At 34.1% G+C, this 25,070-nt stretch overlaps 1 protein-coding gene across 3 annotated transcripts; it reads left to right on the forward strand.

Annotated features, from left to right (window-relative positions):
* Positions 1-1,333: 1,333 nt before the first annotated feature.
* On the forward strand, positions 1,334-19,896 carry LOC141599997 (protein GET4). Of its 3 annotated transcripts, none has more exons than XM_074420147.1 (12): positions 1,334-1,467; positions 2,967-3,046; positions 3,381-3,459; positions 5,967-6,048; positions 6,551-6,701; positions 8,054-8,144; positions 12,980-13,063; positions 16,419-16,465; positions 17,651-17,779; positions 18,096-18,180; positions 18,285-18,365; positions 19,645-19,896. In XM_074420147.1, exons 1-12 carry the CDS (start codon positions 1,426-1,428, stop codon positions 19,669-19,671), a joined length of 978 nt encoding a protein of 325 aa, XP_074276248.1. In that variant the 5' UTR covers positions 1,334-1,425; the 3' UTR covers positions 19,672-19,896. The 3 variants fall into 3 exon arrangements, with proteins under 3 accessions (XP_074276248.1, XP_074276247.1, XP_074276249.1); XM_074420146.1 differs by lacking the exon at positions 19,645-19,896 and adding an exon at positions 18,496-19,043; XM_074420148.1 differs by lacking the exon at positions 19,645-19,896 and adding an exon at positions 18,730-19,043.
* The last annotated feature ends 5,174 nt before the right edge of the window (positions 19,897-25,070 follow it).

The raw sequence follows: 25,070 nt of genomic DNA on the forward strand, positions 1-25,070 counted from the left end.
ATTACATACGATAATATCTTAAACCACTCTTGTATAAAGTAGATTTTGTAAAAATAAAATAAAAATTATAAATATTGGTAATCAAGCAAACCTTATACATTCCATTTCTCCTTACTCCTTATTTATGTTTACATTAAATTTCATAATAATGAAAAAAATGATGCTCAAAACTCAAAAGTCATGAACCTTGATTCATATTTATATTAAATTTAATAATAATGAAAAAATGATGCTCAAAAGTCATAAACGCATCCTTAATTGTTTATATATTTTTGTTGGAAGGCAAAATTTATAAACCAAAATTCTTCTCATCCCTATTGTTAGTAGAACTAAATGTGTCACTAATCTTCCTATGATTCTATTCCAATTAAGGTAAATGTATTAAGGTTTTAGATTATTAACTAATTTATTTCTTTTTTAGTGCAAGTTCCATTGGTATGAAGTTTTGATCACATTTTTCAACTTCATCGTATGTATTTGTTTTGTTCTCATTTAGGGTCTACCAAAATTTGTGGTGTTGACCTATTCAAAGGTTAACATACTTACATCTCTAAGACTTCATTCCTATTCCCTCTTTCTTTCTCTATTTAAGAGAAGTTTAAGTTAATAACGATAATATTGTATAAAACAAATTTCACTGTTTTGTTGGTTAATTCGCACTAATTACTGAGTTACTTTTTTATAAGGATGATTCATTGGAAAAAGAAGATTATATGGAGAAGTAAAATATTAGGATTGCTTAAAGAATTATATATTAAAAACTAAGTGTAAGATTGACGACATCAACGTGAATGAGTAATAGTTTTTTGGTTTTTTTTCAACTGTATTTTTTATTTTGGTATTTGTTGATTTTTTTTCATCATTTTACCTTTGAAAAAATAGCATTCTTTAATTTATCGACTTTGATATTTATGTTAACATGTCAATGCCCGTATTTTTAGTACACGATCTATCATGAATTATTCATGAGGTAATCTTACTATGTGATTTGATATTTTATAAAGTCTCAATTACTAGAAATACTAAAAACATCACACTAAAAACAAAATATCCCGTGAAATTCACGGGCCACAAAACTAGTTAAGATCTTATAACCATTTTTTGGTAACTAAGTTAATTACCCGTTGCAACGCACGGGCATCCAACCTAGTTGGTATGAAAAAAAATTATCGCTTTCTAAACTCGTAACAAAGAATTATTGTCGGTTAAATTTTTTTTTTGTGAAAAACGAGGGATACACCTTAAAAAACGAAAAAAGTTCAGGAATACACGAGAATATATATATATATTTTTTTAAGGTCACAAGTAAATATTTGGCAAACAAGTTCCCTAAATCCCGATTTGTGCGGAGCAAGAAGACATAAAAATAGAATTGATCATAATAAACATAAACATAAATCAGGTAGTAAAAAAGTGGATTGAAAGATGTCTCGACCCAGAAAAGCTGCTCTTCCTCCTGCTCTTGAGGTTATTTCTCTTCTTTCTACCGCTAGATCTCAATTTCCGTATATCCTCCTTTCTCCAATTCTGTCCTTCCGCATTCTTTTTTTTTCTCCAATCTGGGTATTGATTGTTGGTATTTCACACCAATTCTGTTCTAGTTTACCATATGCTTTTCGATCATTCATTGTCGAATTCGTTATTCGTCTTTGCGTCCCACGTTGTCTCATCTTGTTACCGATTTTTGTGTGATTTTTCTATACTTCCTCCGTTCCATAGAATAGTTTACCTTTATGCACATATATCGATGCTCGTTTCCTTTTGTTCATATGTTAGTCACATATTACTCCCTACTAACAATTATAAAAGTTTGATATTCATAATGCTAGCCGTATATATTAGAAGTTGTATTGATGATTCCCATCACTTATGAATAGGGCCCAAAAAGCAAACATAAACAATTCTATGAAACGGAGGAAGTAACTACTTGTGTACTTTGGGTCTTTAGAGCATCCGCAAAGGAGAGAAATAACCTCCCCTTTTGCCTTCTCTTTCCTCAAATGAGTAACGTCATTGTTGCACCAACCTCCCCATTATTTGGGGCTCCACTGTTTTTAGGGAAGGTGTCCAACAAAAAAGTAAGGCAATTTGTGTTACTTTTGGGAAGGTTTCCAAATTTTTGCGTGTGAATTGGGGAACCCCATTGTTGCATAGATGTAATTATGAAATGAGGAGGTTAAATGGAAAAGTTAGTAGAAAATGAGGTGGACGAATAAGAAAAGGAAAGAAAAAATATGGGGAGCCTCACCTTTGCGGATGATCTTAGGGGAAGAGATTGAGAATAGGTACTTGGGCTCAGTGTGCTAATTAGGTGATTTCTGAATGCAGTCATGTCACAATCAAGACGTGTTAACAACATTGAATTAGGGTTCCGGAATTTAGGTTGAATTTGTAGGGCATTGATAAGTTGTAGGGGTGAGGAATAATAATCCATATATACTCCCTTCGTCCCGTTGATGACCAATGGGGAATCATTTGTGGTTCTGGTTAATGGTTGACAAGTGGAGAATAGTACAATTGGATGATCAAATTACCCAACAAAAACCTTCCCAATATGGAAAAATAAACAAATGAATGAGACAAGGTAAAAGATGACCAAGATAGAGGGAGTACATGGTACCTTTTTTTGTCACTTCATATTTTTCAAGCGTTACAAAAGACTCGATATTTTTTACTTCTAGATTATGATTGGTTAAATTAGATTGACTTACTAAACTGGTTGCATTTCTTTATTATTGCCTAGTAGCAATCATTCAATGCAATTTTCAGTATGGGTTCTTCGGAATAGCCTATTTAAGTGTAAGGTTGTGTACATTTGACCTCCTTACCCCGCCATTTAAGGGAGTCCTCGACTCATCGAGGGAATGTTGTTGTATGTTATCCACTTACGTCACTCTTTCAGTTATATTTGGATGTTGGCCTTTTTTATTTCCCCCTCCAAACTGATCTTTAATTTTTGCATATAGAACATTGAGAAGTTGCAGAAAGTTATAGAGGGAGGCAATTACTATGGTGCTCAGCAGATGTACAAGTCTATCAGTGCGAGGTACATATGTTTAACATCATACTGAACGCTACTAGCTAAATATTTCTCGTAATCCTGTATTTCTTCGGTGTAAAACACTAGTATTCATCACTCTCGGACTGCATCGCTTCTGAACTGTGATTCTGCGCTGTTAGTTTCTTTTTCTTGATTCTGTAAGTTGTTATGAGAATCATGGACATCAATGATTTGGCTTATTGACATCACTCTGTTCTCCTCCTTCATTTCTTTTATAGTATGCGAATTGAAGTTCAATGACTTCTACGGGGGTGTACACCAAGTATAGTTGCTATATTGGACTTCACTTTTATTTATTCAGTGCTTTGCTTAATCACAGATATGTGTCAGCTGAGAGGTACTCGGAAGCATTGGACATCTTGGAATCAGGTGCCTGTCTTCAGTTGAAGCATGACCAGGTCATCATTGTTCCTCAGTCTTGTTTGTGACAATTAGGTTTGTTGTTCTGATTTTAGAATAGTGTTCCTCAATGTATGTGCATACCAAATATCTGAAGTATTCCAAATTGTATCACTGACCCAAAGATAAATTCTCTATAATTTTGATTGAATATGCAGTCGGAGAGTGGTGCTACAATTTGTTTTCTTTGAAAAACCTGTATAAGTTAGAATGTACTCCCTCCTAGTCTCTATTTTCTTCCCTTTGTTTGTGGGCACGGGTATTAAGGCGAGGAATAAAATAAGAATAAAAGAGTTGGGTGGGGTTTGGTGATAGGTGATAGGAGAGAGGGATGAATAATTATGAGTTAAATAAGGAATTGTGGGGCCAAAACATTAAGGAAAGTATTAAAATATGGGTAGAAGAGTTGGGTGGGTTTGGTGATGAGAGAGAGGGATGAATAAAATAAGAGTAAAAGTTTCCAAAATAAGAATGGGGAAGAAAACCTGAATAATCCGTTTAAGGAAATAGGGAAGAAAATAGTGAATAGGAGGGAGTATATATTTGTGATTGTTATGACCTTTTTTAAATGTGGGGTACTAATTTGTGTCTGGCTGCTATTTTTGTCGGCCTTATTTTGCTCTACATTGTTTATTTGTATATGAAATACGCCCTTTCATATTGATTAAATCATAGTACTTAGGGCTGTGTTCTCACTCTGATTTATCTGGCCTTTTCGACATTGGAAGGCTTCTTCCTGGATATTTTATCTCTAATTAGTGGCTTATAAGCTGTGCCTAATCTGTCTAGTTTCTTATATCCTGTCTGATTTTGATGCTTGCTTAAGCAACAAAATTGACAATAATATTATTATACTAACCAAATATATGATTCGTTTAATGTCCAATTAGCCGTGGTAAGAGGGTCAGTTGTTAGAAAAGTAATCTTGGCATAGATAAATATTTCTACACAGTAACATAGAGGAGCCAAGGGTGGAAGAGTGTATAGAGTATCTATCATCACTTATAATAGATGTACTTTCATATGTGGACATTAATACCCGATGGAGCGTCATTTCATGGATATTTTTTTTGGCTTTGGATGTTTCCTTTAATAAAAAAAGCTGTCAGTATTCGTTCTGGACAAACAGTGGAGGCATGTCTTTTCATTAATAGAAGACATTATTGTGAGAGTAGCTCCGGATTAACAGGGCTATCACACTTGTATCTTATGTTTCGTTGTTGTCTGACAAAGTAATAAATTGTGAGTTTTTTTTAACCTCATGTAGAAGGGAACATAGATGTTTATGAGCTGAGATAACATTTAGTTTGCGGAATACTGTCACAGCTCAAATTGAATAATTTTGACTAACCGACTTAAATTTTATGCATGCATTAATATGTAATCTATGGAGGGGATTCTTGTCTACTTTCCCTTCATTCCATATAAGTATATAACAAATCCTCTTCTTTGCCTTTTAAGCTTGTGGACCAAAATCACAAATGAACAGCTTTAGCATTGGGTGATGTTTTCCTAAGTTGACTTTAAAGTGGCATAGAGGTTTCTGTAATGTTCCCTTTTGTTGTCATTGGTTTAATTACTGCATCTGACCCCTCCTTTCCCCACCCATTTGCTGGATTCCTTGAGACATTAGGGTAATTTCATGAACGTCGTGATTTTTGGACCAACCAAAAATCCAATTTTTATCATAGTCAGGCACAACGCTATGTAAACAGACATTTTTCCACATCCTGAACCCCATGGTGTGTAACGTGTAACTGTGTTAACAGTTCGTGTTAGCTAAACTAGTTTAGATCCCGCGCAATGCATGCACGGTATTTATATAGTTTTTATTTTTGTAGTATATTACTAATTACTTAGAGATTTTAAATAACCATCTCATTAATTTTTCATATTTCATTCCTTTATATTTTGTTATGAGAAAAAACAATTATACTGGATACTAATCAAGAGAATTGAGTAAGTTATGAAATGTGGATTTTAATGAAAATATTTTTCACCACAACTAATGATTTCATTTTTTAAATTTTCTCAAATTATTTTAATGAATTTTTTTATAAGTGTTAATAATATCACTTTATAATTTTGTTTTATACGGAGTATTTATGTGTCAAGTGATTTTGCAATAAGTGAAAGCGATGATAGCAATTAAAAATTTAGCAATTTATAGTATACGAGTATAATTTTATACTATTTTTATTTTATTTTAATAAAAAAAATTATAATTTAGAGTTTAATGAAAAATTATAGTTTCATTGAAGATTATTTAATAGAAAGGCAATAGTCAATGAAAGAAAGTTTCATTTATTTCCATATTAAGGAAAATCATTTTGGAGGGAAAAACTTTGAGAATCCTTATTCTCCTTAGTATAAAGAGGATGCTCTTGAGTTTCTATGTATGCATAGTTGGTACGAAGACCTTTTTAGGTAGTGTGCCAAGATGTGTTTTGGGGCTCTCAAGCTTTCAATTGTCGTCTAACTTCGGATTTTCCTTGATTATGATTAGATTACTTGTGGCGCTGAGTTGGCTGCATCATTTGTGGATACACTCGTGAAAGGAAAGTTCCCTTGTAATGAAGAGATGCTTGGTGAGTTACTTATTCTATTTGGCATATATCATTTGGCAATGTCAATATTATCTGACTTAGTTACTATGCTGATTGACAGCACATATGCTGTTACTATGGTCTTTGGGTGTTTTGGCGTAAGTAGCTGTCTTGTTAGATGTATCGAGTAGCTGGCAGATCGTAGCGAGTAACTGTTACTGATATGATAATAAAGTTGCTGAGTTATGTTTTGTAGCTGACAGATGGTAGCGGATAAATGTTACTGATATGATAGTAAAGTTGCCGAGTTATTAATTTGTTTGGTGCAATCTTGCAATTAGCTGTTAGGTGATTGAAATTACTGGGACATGTGTAGTTTCTTATATTAAATGACACTAATCTTTTTTTCTTTCTTTCTTTATTTTATTTTATTTATTTTTGAAGTATAGCTCGTGGGAAAATGAAATATTTTTCCAGAATCAATTTCATACTATGAGCTTTGTGATTTTTTTGATAGTGTGCATGGGAAAGTAAGTTTTGTTAGTCCGTCTCAGGAAAATTTATGAGGCATTTCCGCGAAATGCTGTCCCTGATCAGGTTGGAGATGATGATGATATGCAAAAGCTTACTGAAGAGTTGGCAGCAGCTAAAATACGTGTCGAGGGATGCTCCTCTTTCCTGAAGGCTTCTCTCAGGTAACTTTCTCTTATTTTTGCACTACAGGTGCATTTAAAAGAAGAATATGATGGTAAACTCTAGCAATTGGGTTGCTTATGAGCTCCTTCTGTACTGGAAACAACCTCATGCTGTTCAGCTATCAAAAATTTGAGCAGTCCTTGCATGATTACTATCCATTTAAAACAAATTGGTCAATTTTTGTAGCTTTATAAAGTGAAATAGCAAGTTGAAATTGGTGTAGATATCACATTGTTACCTGCTCGAGACCAGACTTCTCCGAGACAGGAAAAATCGTTGCATTGCCATACCAATTTACAAATGAGCCCATGTTTAGTACTCAACAAAAGCTTTGTAAAAGGAAGTCACTTGTGTGAAATAGTTTTTTGATTTTGGGTCATTTAGTAACAGCCTTTCCGTGTTTCAAAGACTCAGATAAGGCTGGGTACATCTATGTTTCTCTGACACGTCATGTTGACACGTCATGTTGCTGGCGTGTCGCGTGTTGACACGAGACAACACGTAATACGACACGTGACACGTGTCGGATACATTGTTGTTCGACACGACTCCGACACATTGTACTTCACAGAACAAAGATCTACAAAGTAGTAGATTAGAGGGAGACATACAAGTGATGGAGATATGATGACGAGTATGCATACAATAGAAAAACATAATAGTTCTTTGGATGCAATTGATGAAGGCAGACAAAGAAGATGAAGACTCATGGTTTTAATGGTTTTCTGGTTAATAAATTGTGGGACCTATGAATGAGGGAGTGGAATTATGGGAAAGAGGCATAATTTTAGTATTTTGTGGTGCTTTTAATAGGGAAAACGTGGGTAAAGTCTTTTGGCTAATAGGAAATAACAACTTTTTTTTCTCTCTTTCCCCTTGACATGATAGAAGAGTGTACTGTTAATTTTTCCTTTTATTCCAAAATATAGGTGGGCCTAGTGGGTGACAGTCCGCTTCAAAATATCTTTTGATTCTTTTCCTTTAACATTTTGTTTTTTGGTTAGGTTTCTCAACAAATTGAGGTACAAATTTAGAGTAGCAAACAAAAATTAGCAAGCTATTTGCTTTTTACGTGTCGTATCTGTCCGTGTCTAGTATACTGGTCAAGACACTTGGTTGACCGTATCCTCGTGTTGTCTAAATTTTAAAATTCACTCCGATACTTATTTGTACGTATCCGAAATGGCAAATTTGCCATGTCAAAATAACATAGGCGTACATCCCCCTTCTTACCCTGCAATTTTTTGGACCCCTTAAGGCACCGGGGTATCGAGGTAATGTAGTTGTTGGTTGTGTGGTGCGTGGCGTAATTTATTTATTTTTAATTAACCAACACATCTTGGTTCTACAGGTGGTCTATTGAGTTTGGATCGGAAAAGAGTGGCTCTCCGGAATTGCATGCTATGCTTGGAGAGTACATTTATTCGGAATCCCTTGAGGTGGTAAGTTTCAATTAGTAAACACTTAAAACTACTATGCAATGATCATTTTTCTTTCGTACACTCATAATACCTTCCGTTTGTAGTATTTCAAACTCAACTGTTGTACATCTATGCTTTGCTTTTCAGGCAATCATGTCGTTTGGCTCGGTTTTTTAGTCAATTGGTTCGTGTTCGCGTTCGGGCCATGTCATGTAGAGGTCGGGTCATATCGGGTTATAACTACGTCCAAGTCGGGTTAGGGCCGGGTTTGAGTTGCTTACGGGTTTAGTTTGGTTAGTCGCGTCAATTCTTAACTCCGTCCAGGCTGTGTCGGGTTCGGGTCATTCAAATAGATTTGTTGGGTCGGGCTTTGGTTGGGTAGGGTCCTTGCCCCAGTTCTTGGTTTTGCCTAGCTTCCGATTATTTTACCAATTGTGTTTATTTTTTTTTATTTTTTTTTTATTTTTTTTTGAGTGATGTTCTGTTCATTATCTAGCGAAGTTATAACGTTAGTTAATTTTAAATACCTTTATAAAAATCATTCACTTAATACGCGAAAATGAATGGTTATTTAATACTTGCTAATGATTATTGATTACTTACGAAATAATGAGTCAATGACTAGAAATAGTTGACTGTACTCTTTATATGGCAAACAAACCTCTACTAATGAGTAATGTATAACGTTACAGTTATGGACTTTGAATAACATCATTAATCACATATAATATTAATCACGAATGGAAGAGTGCTTCAGGGTTTTTATGCGATAAAGATATGCCCCAAAGATTAAAGAGAAAATTTTATCGCACAACAATTAGGCCTGCCTTACTTTACGGTTCCTGCCTTACTTTACGGTTCCGAGTGTTGGGCCGTGAAACATTGTCACATTCAAAAGATGAGTGTGGTGGAGATGCGTATGTTGAGGTGGATGTGCGGCCATACAAGGAAAGATCGATTAAGGAATGAGGTGATTAGGGAAAAGGTAAAAGTGGCGCCAATAGAGGACACGATAATGGAAAATCGACTAAGATATTTGGCCATGTGAGAAGGAGACCTATGGACGAACCAGTTAGAAAGTTGGAGACTTGGACAACAGAAAAGGTTCCTAGGGGTAGAGGGAGACTCAGACAGACATGGTTGAGAGTGATAGAGCACGATATGAGATTTCTGGGGCTTGAGGAGAGTATGGTGACGGAGAGGGCACAATGGAGGGAAATGATACATGTGGATTTTTAGTATTTGATGTTATTTGACATATTTAGTGTTTTATTTAATTTTAAAAAAACTTATTTGTTCTTCTCTCCTTTAGTAACCCTTTTTTACCAACCACTTTCTTATATATTTTACTTGGTTTACTTTTAAGGTATTTCGAATCCTTAAACTCTACTTCGGCTTTCAAAATCGTTTTAATCTTTATTCTCGATTTAAATTTTAAGTTTTTATAAAAGAAACCCGGACTTCTATTTTAAAACCTATAAGTTTACCTTAGACTTTGTATTATGTTTTGCTCTCCCTTTTCTTTTTCATTTTTCCCTTTTCTTTTTTTCGCATTGTGAGGTGTGCGTTCACCCATGGACGGTTCTAAAGGATGATTCATGTCGGCCGACCCCAAATCATTTTGGGATTAAGGCTCTGATGTTGTTGTTGTTGTTGTTGTTGTTATGCAAACAATGATTAGATAGCCTTGATTTTTCGCTAGTTTCGGGGTTATATTTGACTCGGGTTATCTGTTGGATCGTGTCAGCTTGAAGTTAGCTTTCGGATCGGTCAACTAGCTGTTTAGTCTGTCAAGTCGGAACGAAACATGTATAGGGTCGGGTCGGGTTACGGGTCATCTCGGGGTCGGTTTTGGTCTATCTTAATCGGGTTTTGTTCGGTTACGGGTCATTATTTGGGTGGATTGAGTCAGTTTCTGTTTGCAACATATTTGGGCCGGGTTAGACTTGGCTATAGGTATAGCCGTATAGGTTCCATTTCTCGTCTATTGTCATGCATTTTTACTTCCGTTCTGCCATTTTAAATTAAACTGATTGTTCTGGAGTCCATAATATTTTTGTGGGTAATCTCAATACAAATATATACTTCCTTTGTTTCTTTAATATAATCACTACTGATTCACTCCAGCTCGAAGTAGGATAAGGAGAGAGAGAGAAGGAAAACGTGGTACAATTGTACCCATTTTTTTTTTTGTTTGTTTGTTTCTAGAAGGCTTTGTTGGAAAGAATAATGGTTTCGTTGGATACGAAAAGAGGAGGGAAGCTTAAGAGGGCTGGAGAAAGTGAGTTTTCCCTCCAAATGTCTCAAGTGTTGGAGGGATTTTAATTTGCCTTTGAGGAGGGAATTAGAGATCCTTTTTTCCTCCTCTCCATATTGTTTAGCTCCATTTTGCTTACCAAACAAAGGAAAATGTCCTTTTCTGTTTACCTCTAAATCCCTCCATCCGGGTTATGCGAGCGGATTACGGGTTCGATTATTTATGGTTCGGGTAAAATATGTGTTGGGTTTATTTCGGGTTTGTAAAGTACGGGTTTTTACGTGTCGGGTCGGGGTCAGAACCAGGTTAAATTAACGCCTTTTTACAGTTGTTTATTTTCTTTAATTTTAATTATAAACATATAGTTATTGTTAATTTTTATATAATTATCTACTTTGATGGATAATCTTAGTAAGAATAAGCAATTTTTTGTCTAATATATTCAATATCGCAACGTTATACGAAGTATTAGATTGATGAGTTGTTGTGCGTGTGTGACAAATAGTGACTATTTTTATATGCTAATAATTTTACTAATTAATCATGTGGTAAAACTATGCTTTAGAACAAATATAAGCATACTTTATTTAAAATTTTTTAAAATTAAGATTATTTTATTCATTTTCTATTGGTTTTGTTTGCTCTAAATACGAATTTTCAATAAATTTACCCATTTATAGGTCGGGTGGGTTTAGCCCTAAATGTGTGGGTTATTATCGGGTCGGTTGTTTCGGGTTAAGAATATTTTTTGGGGAGTTCGCTCAAGCTATTTTGGGGCAGGCTTCGGTTGGTTTTTGGGATCAGGTCATCAAGATGATAGGTCCAGTGGCGAATCTAGGATTTATAAAATGGGGGTGTTTAGTAAAATTTATAACATAAAAAAATGCCAAAATATAATTACTCGATCAGACCCGTCCCGACATTTAACAAATAATATGAATGTCAATATGTTTATGATTAGATTGTATTACAATAACATATGGGACATCATTTTACGAACAAAAACGAAAGATACTCACATTTGTAAAGATCTCACTTGAAAGCTTTCCATAAATAAAAAAAATTGCTTACACAATCAAAATAATAAATGAAAGAATCATTTTAAATTTAAGGAAAAAAATTTCAAGAACGAAATTATTGAGAAAAGGTCAAAATTTTAGAAAAAAAAGAAAAAGAAAAAAAGAAAGTATTACCACCTTGCCAAATAAATTATATGTTTCTCATTCAGAAATTTATTTGATTACCGTATATTCAGAACTTTTTTTAATACTCTTGCCCGGGTCATGGTCCATTGGGCTGTGCAAAATTATAAGTAAAAAATTATAAGTAAAAAAGTCAATTGGGCTGTGCAAAATTAAAACTAGAAAAATAAATGGGCTGTGCAAAATTAAAAGTGAAAAAGGTCAATTGGGCTGCGAAATTAAAAGTAGAAAAATAAATGCAGTTGTAGGGGCTTGATCCCAGGTTGCTTTGATGGTGGATGATAGTTTCAACCAATGAGCCACTAAGGTTTAATGTAATTTTAGCACACAAACAAATATATATCTGTCATTTCTCAAATTAATGGGGGTGAGGGAGGGTTCACCCCCATCACCCCCTATAAATCCGCCCATGGATAGGTCTACCGCCATCCAAACAAAGGGTAAAAGAGATAAAGGGTGTAGGTGCATTTTTATTTAATTGACAATTTAAAGTGTCTCCTTCTTAAGTGTATTGAAGTGTGAGCACACTATGTTCACATCCATTTTGGTCTTTTATGACTTGGTATTTCTTAGTTTGTTACAGCAGAAAATTCCTAAATGATGTGATAATTGGTATAATGATGTTAATTTAGGCCTGGCAAAATTGACCCGTCCTGAATGACCTGACCCGAATAACCTGATCCAACACCCGAACTCCAGACTCGAGCTTGACCCGAACCGAATTGACCCGACCGAATATAACCCGGCCCGAATGTTTATTGTTGCACACAGATTATTATTCATAAATTATTTGATAATAGCTGAACTGAAAATGACCCAAACCCGAAATACTTGGCCCGGCCTGGCCTGACTTGTCCCGTACTCTTGAAACCCGAAACTGACCTGATCCTGACCCGACCCAGTTGACCGGTTTGCCAGGTCTAGATGTTGCCCTTGTGCGTGAAAGTCGTGGTGTTTAAAGTAATTGTAAACCACTACAGTTATTTAATTTACTGAATGTTGATATATTCATTAAGAGGGCGTAATTTCATTGTGATTTGAGCATTTGTTAGTAAGCAGGGTTGTCAGATCTGCTTGTTTTTGTGTAGAAAGTTCTCGACATCAGTCCGTTAATGTATATTTGTCTAACGGCACTATGTTTGTGTCATCTCATCACTCTGACGTACACTATCTGATAATTACATTTCATATCTGCTATTTTCTGATGGTTTTGTAACTACAATATAAGCAGGCTTTTGTTTAAAACTTCAGCTGTTGGGTTTTGTTGTACTTAGGAGTTAGGACTGTGGTCTCAGGGTCTAACATATATAAAAAACCTGTTTCGCATTCGTGCCTGTTTCCTCATTCATCTACAATCTTGCATTGGTGCTCGTGTGACTGTGCCTTTTGTTCTGCAGGATATGTCCAAAGTTTCATACCATTATGTTCGTGGGAATAATCCAAATAAATTTGCCTCAATACTTGTTAATTTTTTGGAAAAGGTAAGCTTTCTATTTCAAAACTAAAGCCGTATTTCCTTCTTGGACTTTGTAATGATAAATAGTATGGAGATTTATTCACTGTTATATTTAGCCTTCTCTAGATTTATACGTCATTCAGTCCCCACAATCACTGGATATTGGTTGACAAACTTCGCTAGTATTTACTGTCAAGCTCCCATGAAAAAAGAACATATCTCAGTTAGAGATTTGATTTGCAAAAGTTATAGGTTTTCAAAAATATGGAGCAGCATCATAAAAGAGCATGTCTACTATCAGTCTGCCAGCATGAGAGTATAAGATCTCTGAATATCCTTACCTTAATCAAATGCGGCATTCAATATGTAGCTATTCAAGTTGAAAACTGAAACAGAGAATTTCTAATGTCATTGTCCAGAAAGTTGACATTTCTGACATTTCAATATCAAGTGAATGATGAGTATATTAAAAGGGTGCACAGCGGCAATGAACTTTAAGGCGTACTTTGCTCCCACATTTAATTATGTGAGAATGCAAGCTTAGGGAAACAAAATGGGAGAATTGATAGGACATCTTAAATATTGTGTTATTGGTTAAAGCCAAGCTATCGTCACCCACATTATAAATCAATCTACCTGATTTTTGACCTTTATTTGGCATTTATTCCCAGGTGTCAAGATGATCAAGTCCATTGTTGCCTTTGACGACTGACCCGTTTTGCTATTTGTCTTTCACAACCCACTTTTGTAGTTCCTTTTTCTTTCTTACTATATCACATATCGGTGACTCCTAGGGAAGAACCTGGCAGTTAACTTGTCTCTGGTCCCATAAACCAGTATACACGGTACAAAAATGCGGTCTTGAAGTTATGACAATGTCAAAGCTGTAACATAACAGATTGCAGCGTATGCAGTAATTTTAAAATTGTTCACCAACTCTGCATTGCATTGCTCACTAGTCATTCATCAGGGACTTCCCCATCTTTATTGAGTTTTTGTGAGGATACTCGCTTGAGCTGTCACACTGAGACTGTCTTATTAGATCAGTTTGCCTTCATGAGATAAGACACATGATGTCGGTGTAAGAAAACCATCTCGTGCTTCCATTCTTCACTAAACGTTGCTGTAACTTGTAAGTCTAATTACTATTTTCTTTTTCTGTGAAACTGAGGATTTGAAGGTTGTCAGTTCATACTCAAACTCCTTGGCAAATTGTATATTTCCAAAATGTCATTGAATTAGCTTTTTTTTTTTTGGGTGAAATGTGATTAATATTGATAAATCAGAATAAGTAATCACAATGCTAACGTATCTAACCAAAAATTTAAGTTGGATCTCATTACAACATTACAATCCCAATTTTCTTAACCATTCTCCATCTTTCTGTTTAACGGCTGTCTCAGTCTTGATTTTCAGCCTTTGTCTGACTTCCTCTTTGCATATGGTTTTTATTGACTTGGAAAAGGCATATGATAGGGTACCAAGAGAAGTACTTTGGTGGGCTTTGGCGAGAAAGGGTGTGTCGCGAAAATATATTGACCTCATAAAGGACATGTATGAGGGGGCTAGTGCAAGTGTTCGCACTAATGTTGGGAGAACGGAAGAATTTCCTATTACCATTGGGGTGCATCAAGGTTCCGCACTTAGTCCTTTTCTCTTTGCTATAGTTATGGATGAGTTGACAAGGGATATTCAGGACGACATCCCTTGGTGTATGATGTTTGCTGATGATATTGTGTTGATTGATGAGACAAAAGAGGGGGTGGAGAGAAAGTTGGAATTGTGGAGGCAAACTTTAGAGACTCGTGGGTTCTGAGCAGGAGTAAGACTGAGTATTTGAGGTGTCAGTTCACTAAGGTGGCGGGGTTGAGATCGACAGAGGCGGGGAGTATTATTTTCGATGGGAATGTTGTTGAGGGTTCAGATTTCTTCAGATATCTTGGATCTATTATTCAAAAAGATGGGGAGTTAGACGGAGATGTGGCTTACAGAATTAAAGCGGGATGGTTGAAATGGAAGAGTGCTTCAGGGTTTCTATGCGATAAAGATATGCCCCAAAGATTAAAGGGAAAATTTTATCGCACGGCAATTAGGCTGCCTACTTTACGGACTCCGAGTGTTGGGCCGTGAAACATTGTCACATTCAAAAGATGAGTGTGGCGGAGATGCGCATGTTGAGGTGGATGTGCGGACATACAAGGAAAGATCGGTTAAGGAATGAGGTGATTAGGGAAAAGGTAAAAGTGGCGCCAATAGAGGACAAGATGATGGAAAACCGACTAAGATGGTTTGGCCATGTGAGAAGGAGACCTATGGACGCACCAGTTAGGAGGCCGGAGACTTGGAGAACAGAAAAGATCCCTAGAGGCAGAGGAAGACCGAGACAGACATGGTTGAGAGTGATAGAGCACGATATGAGAGTTATGGGGCTTGAGGAGAGTATGGTGACAGAGAGGGCACAATGGAGGGAAAGGATACATGTGGATTTTTAGTATTTGATATTTTTTTGACAGACTTAGTGTTTATTTATTTATTTGATTTAAAGAAATTAATTTATTTATTTTTCTCTCCTTTATTACACACTTTTTCAACAACCACTTTCTTATAGATTTTACCTGGTTCATTCCGGATCCTTAACTCTATTTCGGTTTATAAAAATCGTTTTAATCTTTTCTCTCGATTTAAATTTTAAGTTTTTATAAAAGAAAGACGGAATTCGATTTTAAAACCCCTTAGTTCACCTTGACTTTACATTACATTTTCGTTCTCCCTTTTTGTTTTTCATCTTCCTTTTTTATTCGCATTTTGAGGCGTGCGTTCACCCATGGACGGTTCGAAAGGATGATTCATGTCAGCCGACCCCAAATCATTTTGGGATTAAGGCTCTGATGTTGTTGTTGTTGTTGTTGTTGTCTGACTTCCTCTTTGATCTTTTTAGCAACCATGGCAGGCATTAGAAGTGTAGCATTCATCCTGCCATTATTCTTTTGTAACCAAATATGGTAGAATTAGCACTATTATATCTTATTTTTACTTTAGCAAGCTTGTAAGACGTTGTCATTGTCATGGAGAGGTGAAGTTACTCAAACCGCTACACCTACGTATGCTTGTCCATTTAAGTTCACGAAAAGTGGCTATTTTCCTTTATGGGTTCACATTCCCATTATCTTGTTTCATGTAACTTCTCTTTTCTGACTAAGGAATTACTGATTGTTTAGTTCTCCAAATTCCTTATCTAATTCTAGTAGTCTAATTGTTGAAACTTGAAAGATACCAGGGATGTTTGCTTTGCAGCAAATTACGAACTTTGAATGCATACAGTTTCCTGGTCTATATTTTATCCTAAATGTATTTCTAATATCTATTGCTGAACTTTGTAGTGCTATCCAGGAGAAGATGACTTGGCTATCGCCCGTGCTGTTCTAATGTAAGTTTCTCTTCTCCAAGCATCATTGGTACATGATTCTCACACCGTTAAGGAGTTGAAACTTAAGCTCTGACAGAAACTCAGAAAGTGTAGGGAGAAGCAAACAATTTGCTAATCCTGCTGGCATATACGTGCCTCTGCTTTATCTAAATTCTGAAATTCATGAATTTCTATGTATTTAATTACAAATGGAAATTTTGTGGATTTTATAATGTAAAACTCCTTCCAGATATCCATCCACCTGCAAATAAATTAGACTCTCGAGCTTTCTTAGTTTTTTTCTGGTCATGTTTAAAGTTAGGATTAGGATTTAGGAAAGAGGTTAGGCAGTGTTTGGGAACAAGCATTTAATTTGAAATCCTTTATTTTAAATCTGAAAAGTGAAATCATGAATTTAAATAGCAAATTTCTTGTTTGGGAACACAAGAAATTAAAAACCAGAATTTCACACTCTCACCTGAAGGTGGAATTTAAATAGCAAATCTCTACATGATTTCATCTGCAAAATAATAAGAAGCTCCCATTGATGCAACGGAAATTCATCTACTTTTGCAAATATAAAATTAATTTTCTAATGAATAACTATGTGATTACTATCTTACCGAGACGGGAGAGAGAAAGTTTGTCTAGATCTTCATGGTAGTAGAGGAAAAAGATGTGTTTACAAAGGACGATATGTGGGCGGGATTTCTAAATGACATGGGTGGAGGCGTCATTTTAAATGAGCTAATTTATTGAAGGTGGGATTTCAGTAGGATTTGACACAAATCCAAATTCAAATGCAAGTAAGTTCCCAAACAGGTGATTTAACTCAAATTCAGATTGTGAAATGAAACTCGTGTTTCCAAACAGGGCGTTAAGGTATTGTTTGGTTGATCAAGGAATTAAACGACACATGAAAATCCAATTCACGTCAATTATATTCCCGTATACAATTCATGTGAATTCGGCAAAATCGTTCAGTTGCGAATGTAGGCATTGAATTCCACATGAGTTGTCAATTACCTAGGGGAGTAGGTAATCCAATTTCCCCATCATGTAGACATTGAAAATTCCTAGGAATATTGAATGCGTACATTTTGCCAAAAAAATTGGCAACCAAACAACTCACTGTTTTGTAATTTATGGGATTTTTCAATTCCCTTACTATGTATGACCTGAGGGGATTTCTTTTTCTACTTGCAGGTATTTGGCTTTAGGTAACCTGAGGGATGCCAATTATATAATGGATGAAGTCAAGCAGAAGGTGGAATCTAAAGAACTGGAATTCCCTAAATCGGAGCTTATGGAATTAATTGTTTATCTCTTGAAGACGTATGATACTCCTAATTGTTCTCTTACATTCAGCAAGTTGGATACGTGTAAAATAAAAGAGGGGGACGTTTCTGTCATTGTTAACCACTCTGTGTTGCTTAAACCCGGTTAGAATGACACGGGCATAGACATGTTTTCAAGTGTCAGCCTTGTATATATTATGAGAAATCCTTATGTTATAGGCCTAAAACCATGCGTTGTCCCATGTCTGAGCTATTCAGCGTTTCACACTATTATGCGAGGTACTATTAGAGTCGGAATAACACGGACTCCCTCTAAGATGCTGTTCTGAATGCGCTTTTCGTGAGCTTTGCAGGTTGGAAAGGGATGCTTTACCTCTATTCAAAATGTTGAGTCAGAATTACCAGCCTAGCATTAATAGAGATCCCACATTTAATGAGGTTATTTGCTTTCCATCATCAGTTTCATCCGACTCCCTGAAGATCTAACAGACGTTTGGTTATTACTTGTATTTCTGAACTGAGACCTTGGTTATGTCATACAGCTGTTAGATGAAATAGCAGAGAGGTTCTATGGAGTAACGCGCCAAAATCCTATGCAAGGGATGTTTGGCGACATTTTCAAGGTTCTTTTCCACTTGCCTTTCCGCTGGTTTTTCATCTTATTTTCCAGTAATCAGACTCATTTTACTGCACGAGTTATTTGCATGAAGTTACTGATTTTTATAAAGTAACCACACACATGCATGTCTTTAGATGGAACAAAGTAAAATGACTCGTGAAAGTGTGTGCCAGTCACCGACTATACACAACAGCCTTTCTGTGTTCAAAACAGGAGTCACTCTGCATAGGTCTGACCCAGTAACCTTACTATGGAAGGGATAATATTGTTGCAACTACAGTTGGAACCATACACATTCACATGCTCATTTATCGACTCATGAACAAAGACCGTATTTTGATCTCTAATTGATGTATTATGCTCCGCAGATGATGGGAAATATGCCTATGTGATGATTAATTTAGATACTAATCATCATCTTCACGGAGGACCTTTGTTATCTCCATTTTATTTTATCGTACTCCATGTATCATTAGTCCTTGCAAGTCCTAATAAAAGCATCCATTTGTATCCAAGACAATCACCATATAGATACTCCCTAAGATTATTTAGGAAGATGACAACATAGTTTTATTTATAATAGATTCGTTTTTTGGAATCTAGTTTTGTAATTTCTCTCTTTATTGTTGTGCAATACTGTAAGATATTCAGAAAATCTACACGTCTGATTTGTTAGGGAAAATAATACTCCCTCCACTTTTTTATATATGACGTTTTACATTTACGAGGTAAGCCTTTGACTTTAATATTTACAAAAATATATTTGTTCAAAAAATATAAAAATAGTACCATTAAATTCCTTACGAAACTCTTTCATATGAGTATACATATCATAATATTTAGTCTTATATTTTAAGAGATATTGAAGAGAGAAGGGAGTGTCTCGAAATGTGAGAAAGTCATATATAAAAAAATAGAGGGAGTAAAAGATTTTGCGTGCCTTCATCACAGTCGTTTTTCTCACTGTCCTCGTAGGTTTTGGTGTGAGAACATAACATGTTCATTTCCCATCTCAATCAATTGTTTATTTTTGATAAAATTATCCCTTAACAAAAAATATAAAAAAGTAAACAAATGATTGAATCTAAGGGATATCGTTCATAAGATCTTTTGTTTTGTTATCATCATACTGAATACACGAGGCCAACCTATATGATCATCACAAATAATCATTAGTGCCTCGAAAAAAAAGTACGTGTGTTTGCCCTTGGTAATCATATCGAGTCTGATTAACTGTAATTTTGATTTCTTTTACTTAGATGGCTGAATTCTATTTGTTACAGGAAGCAATGACGACAATTCAACGGTAGCAACGGTTCATCCTCTTAAATTGACGTAAGCGGCAAGACCATCAATATGAAAATCCTTACCCTCGCATGTATATTGTAACTTTTTGTAGCATACTACACGAATTCTATGAAAATTTGGAATATACATGTACTAATACACCTTTCTCTAAGGTCTAATTCATTATTTATTTATTCTATAATTGGTTTGTGTATACTGATGACCGATGTTTAGTCTTTATGATTCTTTCATACTCTTGCATGACAGATATTATTGATTGTACGGTTCCACCGTTTTAATATTTGTTTATAGAATAGAAAAAAAAAGTCAGCCTATAAACCATATGATAATAAACACAAATTCTCACTTTAAACAGACACTATTCGTCTAATGCTATATAATAACCATATGATAATAAACACGAACTCACGCTTTAGATGATAAAACACAGCTTATTGACATTTCATATTAATGAGATAAGTTAGCTAATCCTCAATATAGATAGAGATAAATTTTATTAAATCTAAGATATATGTATATGTATATATATATAGAGAGTCGGGGATCCGGTGAGAACTCCTAAATATTTGAGGATTGAGTAACGAATGAAATATCACACCATATACAAAACAATATCGCGAGGAAAATTGACAAACAAAACCACCTAAAACTCCCAAAATCAGTCAATCGTTTCTCTCTCTAAAAAATCCAAAATCAATCTAAAATATTTCAAACAAAAATATATCACAATCCTCTCAAAAATCTCACTGAAAATCTGCGAAAACCTAAAAATTCAAACACGATTTCAATTGTATTTCAACATCCTAGATTTATTCATTCACTAGATTGAATACTCTCACAAGAATTCGCGCAAAAATCGTTGAGGTACATTTGTTTCTTGTTTTCTTTGATTTCTGCGATTTTATTTCAACTTATGTAGTGTTAAATTGATTTTACATGTTAATTTTGTTCGAAATTATTGTATGTATGTTGAATTACATGAATTTAATAGGATTAAATCAAAAAAATTGAACTCATCGGCAAGTTATTTAGTGTACTTTCATGTTCTTGCTGTAAATTTCTAAATATCTTACTTATAAATGATTTTAAACGTTTTTCGTTCATAATATCGATACATTGAATCAATTACTATCATCAATTGAAGTTGTAGTTGTTTATGAGATGTCTTTTTTTGTTTTAATCGCTGAAATTAGGGTTTAATATTGATCGATTGTGAAAATTAGGGTTCAACATTGTTTAATTGCGAAAATTAGGGTTTCATATTGTTTTAATTGCGAAAATTAGGGTTTAACATTGTTTAATTGTGCAAAATTACAGTTTCATATGATAGAATTGAAGTAATCGTTTGTGTTCAGTAAAATGAGTAATGTCGAATTACATGTTGGCTATGATAACGGAAAACGTGTGATATTGTTGTTTGTATGATGTGATATTGAATGTGAAGATTAGTGGTACTCTATTTTCATACATTTTGGCAGGTTGACTACATAATTAAGTTGCAAAATGTCATCAAGGCACTAAAATGCTATAGTATAGTATTTTCGCTGTAAAATGTCACTGATTTGTTGTAAAATAATGTGAAATGTTGATGTAAATGCTGTATTTTTTTATATTTGGTGTATTTCTTTTGTCTGAAAGATGATACTAAGATGCTATTTTGTACTTTGTTTTCCTTTTTTTTTGCAGATTTCTTCGCTTTTGGAGGTTACTTAAGAGTATGTGTGCATGCTGGCGAAGTCTATAGTGCATGATCAACTAAACAAATCATATTTTTTTATTCATTATTCCTCTTATAAAGACAAATTCTTTATTCTTAGATATCGTTTCAAGCGATTATAAATTTGTATTTTTTTTCCATTTTTGAGTTGGAATGTAAAATAATGGTAACAATATTATAGTTGTATCAGGATTTGCCTCTTTTTTTTTATGTTATTAAATAGAAAATATATGGTTTTAAAGTATTTCATTTTTTTGGTAAACAATATCACACGTTTGTTTTAACAATATCACAAGTTCTAGTAAACAATATCACACTTAATTATAAGCAATATCACCTTTCATGACACAATATCAAATGACTTTGAGAACAATATCACACTATTAGTTTAACAATATCACAAGATGTGGTAAAAGATATCACACTACTGGCTTAACATTATCACAAAATGTAGTAAACAATATCATAAAACAATATCACCCTTATTGTGTTAATAATATCAAATGATTTGGTTCTTTTAAAAAAAAATATCAAATGATATGGTAAACAATATCAAGTTATTGTGCTAATAATATCACACTATGCTATTAACAATATCATATATATATATCTTTATTTGCTAGTTTCCAAACAGTTATAAGAAATAATATATATCTTCATAAGTATCACGTCATATTGTTCTAGAAGCATTACCGAACAATATCAAACTTCACGCACAACAGTATCACACTTTAGCCAAAACAATATCACATTCACAAGGAATCTTGAAACCCTCCAACTTTTTGCTATTGAGAAACAATATCACAACATATAAGATAAAATATCATTGCTGATTCTAAACAATATCACAAAATTACAGCAAGAATATTAATTTATAACGACTACAACAGATTACTATCCTTCCAAAATTACATCAATCAGTGCATATTCAATTAAAGTTCTGTCAACACAATCTGAGTACACAGATTAGTTCATTTCTCTTCCTCTACCTTTACCAATTTCTTTTTATTATCCTTTTTGGCATCTTTTTCCAGCACAATCTTCAACTTCTTGCTTGACGTTTGTTCAACCTCATCTTGTTTTAAACACCAGTAAAACCATTTTCATACAACCATTTCATACAACCATTTCATGACCATGACTCAATTTAATACAGCCACCAGACTATCTACTCAACTTTCAGGAACTCAATTACATCAAACTTTTAGTACGACACTAATAAAGAATATCATGAGACTTCATATCCCCTTGAAAAGTAGCACAGATCCTTAGCTTCATTTCTGACTTGACTTTATCAATTAGCTTCTCTGGACGCATCACATAACAATTTACTCGACTGGAATTCCCGACCATCCATACATTATAATACACACCAACCACAATTGCACTCTTCACCATCCGAATGAACAATGGATTATGTTTGTCCTGCAAGATTTTGTCAGAAGTAATTAGGTCATTCTCATCAATCCCCAGCCAGTCAGCCAACATCCTAAAGCATTCCTTGATATAAAAGCATTCCCCAAACAAATGTTCATGTGAATAACACAACTATACCATTACAATAACACAGTTATACACTAACAATAAAACTTTGTCAAGGTTATGCTTTTACAATGATAGCTTATTAATACGAAGTAACTCAAATAAAGGATTAGAATCCATGCCTCTGTGTAAAGATACACTATTACAATAACATAGTTTTACCATTAGAATTACAATATCAACTAATATGTGACTAAGGAGTTATATATACCATTAGACTAGCACAGTTACATCATTAAAGTAACATGTAGACCATTACAATAATACTATTGTACCTTAGATACTAGTCTTATCTATGCAAACATCCTGACCAAACAATAACGTCAGAGTAAGAAGGAAAAGAAAGGACATGCAATATAGAAAACACTATGATACAATGATATTATGTCTATTGCAAATCAAGTAAATGATGAAGTAATTATCATTATCAGTTCTCCTATAAGATTGGGAGTCATTCTTAACTGATCACCATTTAGAATAACACAGTCACATCATTAAAGTAACAAAGGTATACCATTAAAATACAATGTAAACAAACAAGTAATAATTGATGTCTGAGAATCAAAGTAACAAGAATGGAGTAAAACAATATCACACAATCTGCTAAACAATATCACATAGTCTGCTAAACAATATCACACTGTATATATATCACAACCATCATCTTTTGCTATATTCGAGAATTCATATCACAACAATAATCTTTTGTAAGAATATCAATATCACAACTTAATGAATATCACAACGATCATCTTTTGTTATTTCCATCAAATAAAACTGAAAATAACAATAAAGGTAGATGAACATAAGAATTAAAATAGAAATAAATTAAAAATAGGTACGAAAATTATAAGAAGCGCAGTAAGATGCCTATGAATTGGAAATATATGTACGAAAACGAAAATAACATATGATTTTAAGTTGAAATTAGGAATTAAACAAAACAAAAAGCTGAAATCAACAACAATAACAAGACTACGAAATAACTTAAAATCGCAATCAAATAACAAGACTATGAATCAATCTCATCAAAATTATAAATCGAGAACAAAAAAATCATAAAAACAGGTGAATTGAACGTAGATCAGGAAAACTTACTGAATATATAACAAATTCGTAACTTGTTCGAATTAAATTAACCTCGATGTATGAGAAAGAAGACAAATAAATCATATGAAATCCTCACAAATTAAACCTAATTTAGGAAAAAGAGATACAAAGCATTGAAATCACGAAGAGTAGCTACAAAATCATAACAAACGCAGTAAGATGACTAGTAATTGCAAATATATGTAGCGAAAACAACAATCACATGAAAATAAAACTGAAATTAAAAATTAAAGATAAAGTAGATGTACCTGACATCGCGATTTCGATTGAAAGAGTATGATCATTGATAAGAAATAGAAGAACGACAAATGATTGAGCTGAGATTGAATTTGAAACAACGAAATCACGAAAGCATGAAAATTAGGGATTGCGTCGAAGAAGATAGAAGGTAGAGAGAGAAAGGCTTTGGGTAAGAATGAATGAATTAGGTTTATTTCGATGGAATAAGGAGTATATATGCGCACCCGCAAAATTACCATATTACCCTTACTTATCCGCACTAAATCATGGACGTTGGATCTCTTAGATCCGACCCTCAATCCTCAAATATATGAGTCATACTCACATGATCCCATTCCTATATATATTGATTAGTTTTATGTAGTTTAAACTCCCCATTTACCATCCAGTTTGAGACCGTCTTATGCGGAGTACATTAGAGATTTGCTAGAAAAACCAACGTTACTTCCAAGTGCCAATGAAAGCTTTTTTGCAGAAATGTAAGGAACAAGCTTAATGTGAAGACTTTCAAGAATAAAAGTATCGAATCTGTATACATTGAGTTATTTAGAATGTATTGTAATATTTGTTCGTCTACACATAATTATGAAATTAAAATTATTATATGAAGTACTATTGCATATTTGTAATTTAGTTGGTCCATTATATATTATATATTGCTCCATTTTTATATTTAAATTTACTCTTTAAATTTGTTTGTTGACGTGTGTGCATGGATGAATAAAGTCATCGCTAACTTACACATTAGCTATTAACAAAATAATGAAAGCAACTTTTTAAATAAGTACGCTT

The sequence above is a fragment of the Silene latifolia genome, chromosome 9 (genome assembly GCF_048544455.1).
Source record: "Silene latifolia isolate original U9 population chromosome 9, ASM4854445v1, whole genome shotgun sequence".
NCBI classification, from domain to species: domain Eukaryota; kingdom Viridiplantae; phylum Streptophyta; class Magnoliopsida; order Caryophyllales; family Caryophyllaceae; genus Silene; species Silene latifolia.

Bases quoted from the DNA above. Each gene is read 5' to 3' on its own strand.
- LOC141599997 (XM_074420146.1), top strand. From the start codon at position 1,426: ATGTCTCGACCCAGAAAAGCTGCTCTTCCTCCTGCTCTTGAG. The intron at 6,049-6,550 runs GTGAGTTACTTA...AAGTTTTGTTAG, and splicing joins TTGTAATGAAGAGATGCTTG to TCCGTCTCAGGAAAATTTAT. The intron at 17,780-18,095 runs GTATGATACTCC...TGAGCTTTGCAG, and splicing joins ATTGTTTATCTCTTGAAGAC to GTTGGAAAGGGATGCTTTAC.